At 54.4% G+C, this 6,948-nt stretch overlaps 1 protein-coding gene across 1 annotated transcript in view; it reads left to right on the top strand.

The window, feature by feature from the left end:
* The first annotated feature begins 6,023 nt into the window (after positions 1–6,023).
* MYOD1 (myogenic differentiation 1) overlaps positions 6,024–6,948 on the top strand; it is a 1,554-nt gene continuing 629 nt past the window's right edge. Inside the window, exons 1-2 of the mRNA XM_006142571.2 lie at positions 6,024–6,656; positions 6,850–6,865. Coding sequence (XP_006142633.1) covers positions 6,027–6,656; positions 6,850–6,865 — 646 coding nt within the window. The 5' untranslated portion in view covers positions 6,024–6,026. The remainder of the gene's footprint in view (positions 6,657–6,849; positions 6,866–6,948) is intronic.

The following is a 6,948-nucleotide window of genomic DNA, read 5'->3' as shown; positions in this document are numbered from 1 at the left end:
GAAAGCAGACATACCCTCAGCTGCCCACCCCCTCCCGCCCCGTTCCTTTGCCCCTAATGTAGACCCCATTCTCCGACTCCTGGCTCCTTTGCCAAACTCTCAAGCCCTCTGATACGTGGGAGGCTGGGAAGTGGGGAGCATGGCCACTGGAGACTCTGTAGGACCCTGGCCTGAATCCGGGACCATGTCTATACCTGGCCACATCACAGACCCCCAACCACCACAGACTGTCCCCAAGGCATGTGCTGGGCAGTTTCAGGCTTTCCCAGGGAGCAAGGTCAGCACAAGACAGAAGGGGTGCTCAGGGTGGATCCAGGAACAAGAAAGGAAAGGCTGGGGACAGAGAGGGGACCTGCAGCTGGCCCCAGCCCACTCAGGTTTTCACCCCCTGACCCTTTGGTACTCCACCTCCCCCACCTGCTCCCCAACACCTCCTGGTCAGATTTGCAGTCTGTGCCAGCCTGGGTGCAGAGGCCACAGGGCCAGCATGGGCAGGGGCAAGGGCGCCTGAAGCCCGGGGCAGGTGCAGGCTGGATTGGGTTTCCAGAGGCTATATATATAAAGGCTGCCGGGAGCCCAGGGCCTGCCGCTCCCCAAGCCTGCAACACGCAGGGGCCCAGCCAAGCCCACATTCCTACCCAGAGGTTGGCTCATCCATTTATAGCCCCTGAGCAGGCAGGCCAAGGGAGCTGAGTAGAGAGGAATGGAAAGGGCAGAGGGAGAAGGGGCAGCCTTCCCTCCCCGCCCACCTACCGCCCAAGGAGCCCTTCAAGGTGAAGACAGGAGAACCAAGGCCCAGGTGAGGGGCACACTCACCCCAGATCACAGAGCCCAGCTTCTGCTCTGCCCCATGTTGGAGGGAGAGCTGCCAGGGGTGCACATACCTTGCTATCATCCCTCAGTATTGCCAATTGCCCTGCAGAATAAGTCCTGCACTGCAGGACAAGAGGCACTGTTAGCTCAACCCCACAGTATAGACTTTGAGCCTTTCCAGCTTCCAAACTTGGTGTGTTTCTGCCTCCTTGCCCCCAACTCAGCCATGGTAGGGCTCAAAGGACACCAGGCCCCAGAGTGGACACACTCCCCCTGTTCTGCAGGCAGGGGGAATAACGGTATTGGTAATCCTCTCTCCAAAGACTGGAACAACCAGAAGGTGAGCCCAGGCAAGTGTGGGTCTCAGGCCTGGAGGTCTGTGAAGGTCAACAAGTTCAGTGAGTTCCAAACTTTTTTAAGCAGCAGAAACCTATTTACAAACAGAAATCTTACTTAGAAGCCTAGGAAGCAAAGTGGCATTTTACCAGGAGAGTGTGTGTACACTTTAAAACGGAGCTTCCTAATTACCCAAGATGGCAAAATGACAAATCAAGTTTAAAAATTGTCAAAGCATTTAGATTTATAAGCCACAGTGATAAAATATTAAATGTGTTTGCTAAATTCAACTATTTAACATTTATTTATTATAATGGCACCTTGATGACAGCCCCAAGGAAGTTTTTATGAACACAAAATATACAAAGCAAAGTTGGAATCACTTCAAGTCTCAGAATCCCATGTTTTTCATTGTTGCTGTTGGGTTTTTTTATTGTTTTATCTTTTTTCTTGTTCAGGTTTGAGAAACATCTAGATTTTTTAAAAGAATTATTTTATTTTATTTTATTTATTCATTCATTTATTTTAATTTAACCAGAGGGAGACAGAGGGAGGCCAGTGAGAAAGCAAGCCACCAGGTCTGGGACTTGAACTGTGGTCAACTATGTGGGAATGTCCAGCGCCTTAACCACCACGCCACCTGCTGGTCCCAGAAACATCTAGATTTTTATAGACAGTGGTTTGAAGACGTCACCTGCAAATCTCATTATTTACTCTTCAATTAAGTGGATTCATTCATACATTTGCCAAAAAAATATTTATTGAGTGTCTACTATGCGTATAGCATTCTACAAAGGCATAAATAAGAAGAAAGAAATATTTGTTTCAATCTCAGCTATTAACATAACAATTATTTACATTCCTCATTGTGAGTATAAGCCAAATGAACAGACTCAAGCTTAGCATCTCTGTATAGGATCCTAGGATAAACTATTGCGATATTGTAGCCGGCCATGGATCATTGCCCAACATAAAGGAGCTGGGCAGGGATGAAAAGCACAGAGGGAGAAGAAGCGGTCCAAGCAGCCCTCCTCCCCATCTCCCACCCCCCCAACTCTCTTCCTCCCAACCTCCCCAACACCCAAGGGGCCCCTCATTGTGAAGACAGGGAACCCAGGCTCTGGCTTGGGAGAGCAAGCATGTTTAATCACATCTGTGACTGTCTGGTTTTGAAGAAATACAAACATCCTTATTAATGACGTGTTTCAAGAAGTTCTGATATGTACGTGGGGCATCTGTCCCCCTGTTCATTCATTCACCATCTGTCAAGTGCCACCATAAGACCACTGCTGTGGTGGCTTCTGGAACTATCAGGATGAACCAAACAAACGTCCTTGCCTTCACAGGGCTATGCCAGTCAATGAACAAACTGACGAAACAGATCTCTGAAGAGCGACAGTGGAGCCGGAGGGCGGTGCAATGGTGACTCGGAGCTCTGTGATGCTGTCCCAGCAGGAAGGTCCTGGGTTCGTGTTCAGAGCCTCCCTCCACACACACTGTGACCTCGACCGGTGGAGGCTGGTGGGAGATCACGTCATGGGGACCCTGCTAGGTCAGAGAGAGCCTGAGGAGGCAGCGTTTGAGCTGTGCTCTGATATATGAAAAGCAGTCCGTCTTCGGCAAAGCCCGGGGACTGTGCTACGAGTTGAGAGCAGTAGGTGCAAGACTCCGCAGTGGGACCCTGTTCGGAGCATTGGGAGAAAGGGAAGGAGGTCAGGCTCATCAGAATGGAGAGATCGGAGAGGACAGTGGTTCCAGACGAAGCTGGAGAGAGGCTGAAGCCAGCTCAAGCAGGGCCTTCCCGGCCAGAGTAAAGAGGTGAATTTTTATTCTATGTGCAACGAGAAGTTGTTTGAAGCCTGATGCAGAGGAGCAATATATTCCTATTTCAGGCTAGCTTTTTGTTTGTTTGTTTGTTTTACTTATTTATTTGTTGTGATTTTCAGGTCACTGGGTCCAGGACTTGAACTGTGGTCAGCCAGTTGGGAATCCAGCATCTCAACCACCATGCCATTGCCAGCCCCATTTGTGATTTTAAAGGTTTACTTGAGCTGCTGTATAAGGAAAGGACGTTACTGCAGCCAGAGTGAAAGTGAGGCTTAGCAGGCAGGTCACTGGTTGCCTGGGCCAGCAGGATGGCCCCTTAGTCCAGCTTGGTGACACTGGAGAGGGACCGGCTTGAGAGATGCCTTAGAGGTAGAGTGGACATGTCTTCTCCTGCCCAGATCTCTCCTCTGCAACTCCAGCCTCATAAATCCTCCTGCCTAATCCTTATATCCACCTGGATGTCCGATAGTATTTCAACTTTTGCCCAAACTTGGGCTCTTGCTCTGCCACCCATAAATTTGCTCTTCCTCAGTTCCATTCTTCCACGAGTCCTCCTTAACTCCTTTCTTATCTCCATGCCCACATCTGGACAGGAATGAATCTTGCTGGCTCCATCTTGAAAAACATCTGGAACTCAACCACTCTTTACTAGCTCCACCACTACGACCCACATGTGTACTACCATCGCCATGCACGGCAGTTATTACAACAGCTTCCTACTTGATCTTCCGGCTACCCTGCCCCTCCAGGTACCAGCGTGCACCTGTTAGAGTGGAAGTCAGGTGGCGACGTTCTTTTCTTCTGCTGAAGCTTTCCAGTGGTATTCCACCTCAGAATAATTCCTATTCTCCCTCTCCACCCTATCTTCCGTCGCTCTCCCCTGCGTTCACCCCGCTCTAGACATCCCAGCCTCCTTGCTGTACTTTAAACCTGCCAAACCCTGTCCTACCTCAGGACCTTTGCACATGCTTCTCCTTTTACCTGGCCCCAGATACCTGCCGATATCTGCTTCCACTTCCCCTCGCTCAGGTCTCTGCTCAAATTTAACCAGGCCAGAGAGGTCTCCCCTGACTGTTCCAGACAATGGAATAGCTGTCGTTGCTTCGTTCCTTTGTCTTGCTTTATTTTTCTGCATAGAACTTAAAACCTCCTGATATCATATACTTCTTGCTTATTTGCATGTTGTCCGTCACCTCTCCCTACAGTGTGAGCATCGTCCAAGCGGAGTCTTGGTTTTGTTTATTGCTGTATCCCCCGTGTGCTGATTGATCTGCCATGAGTGAGTGCGTGACTGGAGCTATGGAGGGAAGGGGGCATCACTTCAGCACTGCTGGTGGCAGACAGGTGAAGAAGGTAGGGCCCCAAAATAGCCTCTGGGTTTGGTGGAGGGGGGTGCTTCTCAGGGCTCTATAGGACCAGCAAGGATGGCTTCCAGAAGTTAGTGAGAGGCACAGAGATCACTCTTGCTTACGTTTCTGGTTCCAGGAGAGGAGACTCAGGTAGGAATACAGAGTCAAGGGAGATTTCCAGCCAGAGTGCCAAGAGAAAGGTGTAGATGACAGATTCAGAAAGAGGTTGAGAGGTCTCCGTGGGGCTACAGTTATGCTAGGGCTTGCAGGGAAGCCAGAGATTCCTCAGGGAAGCGGTCCCCGCCTTCCCAGTGAACCTGCAGCCCTCTCACTGTTCAGCTGGGCTGAGGGTCCCTCCGCCTCAATCTCTTCCTATGCTCACCACCACAACGGCTGCAAGAGATGGTTAGTATCTCCAAATTTATCAGGTGGAAACTGAGGCTTGGGAAGGAAAGACGATTTCCACAAAATCACACAGCCGGGGAACTGTGAGGTCTGGACTCAGCCTGCCTGCAGACTCTACTCTCCAAGGTTCCACTCTGAGTTGGGGCTCTTCAGGCCAGGCCCGCCAGCTCTTGACCTTTCAGAAAAGCCCTTCCCTTGGCTCAGCACCCTGACGGGGGAGGGGGTGGGGGAGACAAGCCCCTCATCCCCCAAACACACCAGGAGAGTTTTCCCAGGCCTGGCATTGGGCAACTGGCTGCAGAAACATGGTTATGATGGGCGAGAGTTGGGAGAGATTAGAGTGAAGCCTCAGCGATCCACCCTACTAGGGATGCCATTGGAACACTGCCGGCAGGAAGATCTGCTCTTTCTCCGTACCGATGCAGCTGGGTTTCTAAGAGTCTAGGAAAGATGGACTGGGCTTCCCCGGGCGAACTGGCGGGGCGTCGGTCTTCACGTCCAGGTGGTCTTGGGCTAGCAGGCAGAGGCTCTGAGTCTCACGGACTCTAGTTGGGCGCTTTTCTGCCCAGCCTCTAGCTTTCTGCTCTCCGAGCGTCCTTTCAAATGTTTCTCTCACCGATCTCTCCCGGTGCGCTCCCTCAGCTGGAGTTTGTCTCTGCCCCACTGCCTTCCGTCTCTCTCCAAATGTCCCCATCGCCCTGCTCCTGGGTCACCCTAAACGATCACAGAGAAGAACCCAAAGTTAACTTGGAGGTGAGAGAGCACAGGCAGCGTTTCCGAGGACAACAGAGGAGTGAGCGCTGAAGTTTGGAAAGGGCGCCCGAGAGCCAGGGGCTCCCGCCGTGCGCTGCCAGTCTGCCCTCCTCCTCGCTGCCAAGGGAGAGGCAGGGCAGCGCGCTGCCGGCGTGGAGGGAGGGAGGACCGCCACTCTCCAGTCCTTACGGCCACCCTGGGGACCCCAAGCTCCGCCCTGCTCTGTTCCTATTGGTTTCGGCCTCCCCCGCCCCCAGCCGCCCGCTCTGGCTCCAGGACTTTTTGGCTACTACGGATAAATAGCCCAGGGAGCACGGCGCAAAGCTAAGGGTGGGGAAGCCCCCGGGCTCTGCAGCAGCTTTCCTCGCCACACTCCAGCCCAGACAGGACCAGGAGGGGTGGGGGGCTATCGCGGGCGCACTCAGACCTCCAGCACTTTGGTGTCGCACTGCCCACCCGGGCCACCGGAGCGGCACAAAGTTCCGCGCAACTCCTGTCGCTTCGCTTGGGTGAGGCCAGGACTGCACTGTCCCCCACTGGGATATGGAGCTACTGTCGCCACCGCTCCGTGACGTAGACTTGACGGGCCCCGACGGCTCTCTCTGCTCCTTTGCCACAGCGGACGACTTCTATGACGACCCATGTTTCGACTCCCCGGATCTACGCTTCTTCGAGGACCTGGACCCGCGCCTGGTGCACGTGGGCGCACTCCTGAAGCCGGAGGAGCACTCGCACTTCCCGGCCGCGGTGCACCCGGCCTCCGGCGCGCGCGAGGACGAGCATGTGCGCGCACCCAGCGGGCACCACCAGGCGGGCCGCTGCCTACTGTGGGCCTGCAAGGCGTGCAAGCGCAAGACCACCAACGCCGACCGCCGGAAGGCGGCCACCATGCGCGAGCGGCGCCGCCTGAGCAAAGTGAATGAGGCCTTTGAGACGCTCAAGCGCTGCACGTCCAGCAACCCAAACCAGCGACTGCCCAAAGTGGAGATCCTGCGCAACGCCATCCGCTACATCGAGGGCCTGCAGGCTCTGCTGCGCGACCAGGACGCCGCGCCCCCTGGCGCCGCCGCCGCCTTCTACGCGCCCGGCCCGCTGCCCCCGGGTCGCGGCGGCGAGCACTACAGCGGCGACTCGGACGCGTCCAGCCCGCGCTCCAACTGCTCCGACGGCATGGTAAGGCCGGGGCCCCGTGCGCGAGGAGAAAGCGAGGCTGAACCCAGCACTTGAGACACCCTAGACACTTTTCCGAGGGCCAGGATTGGCCCCCCCGAGGGGTGGGGGTGAGGGTAGAGGAGTCGGGGAGTGAAGCCCCGAGTCCGAGGCAGCTGTCACTGGGGACGTGAAGATCTGAGCCCTCTGTATTTAGCTCTATGCAGACGCAGGTTTCTGTGCCTAGGCGACCGCCCGCCCGGGTTTGGCCCTGCGTGCTGGAGATCTCGGCTGGTTTTTTTTTTTTTTTTTTTTT

This window comes from Tupaia chinensis, unplaced genomic scaffold, assembly GCF_000334495.1.
Source record: "Tupaia chinensis unplaced genomic scaffold, TupChi_1.0 Scaffold000077_1, whole genome shotgun sequence".
NCBI classification, from domain to species: Eukaryota; Metazoa; Chordata; class Mammalia; order Scandentia; family Tupaiidae; genus Tupaia; species Tupaia belangeri.
The sequence above is the reverse complement of the archived record's forward strand: the minus strand, read 5'-3'. Positions and strand labels throughout refer to the sequence as shown.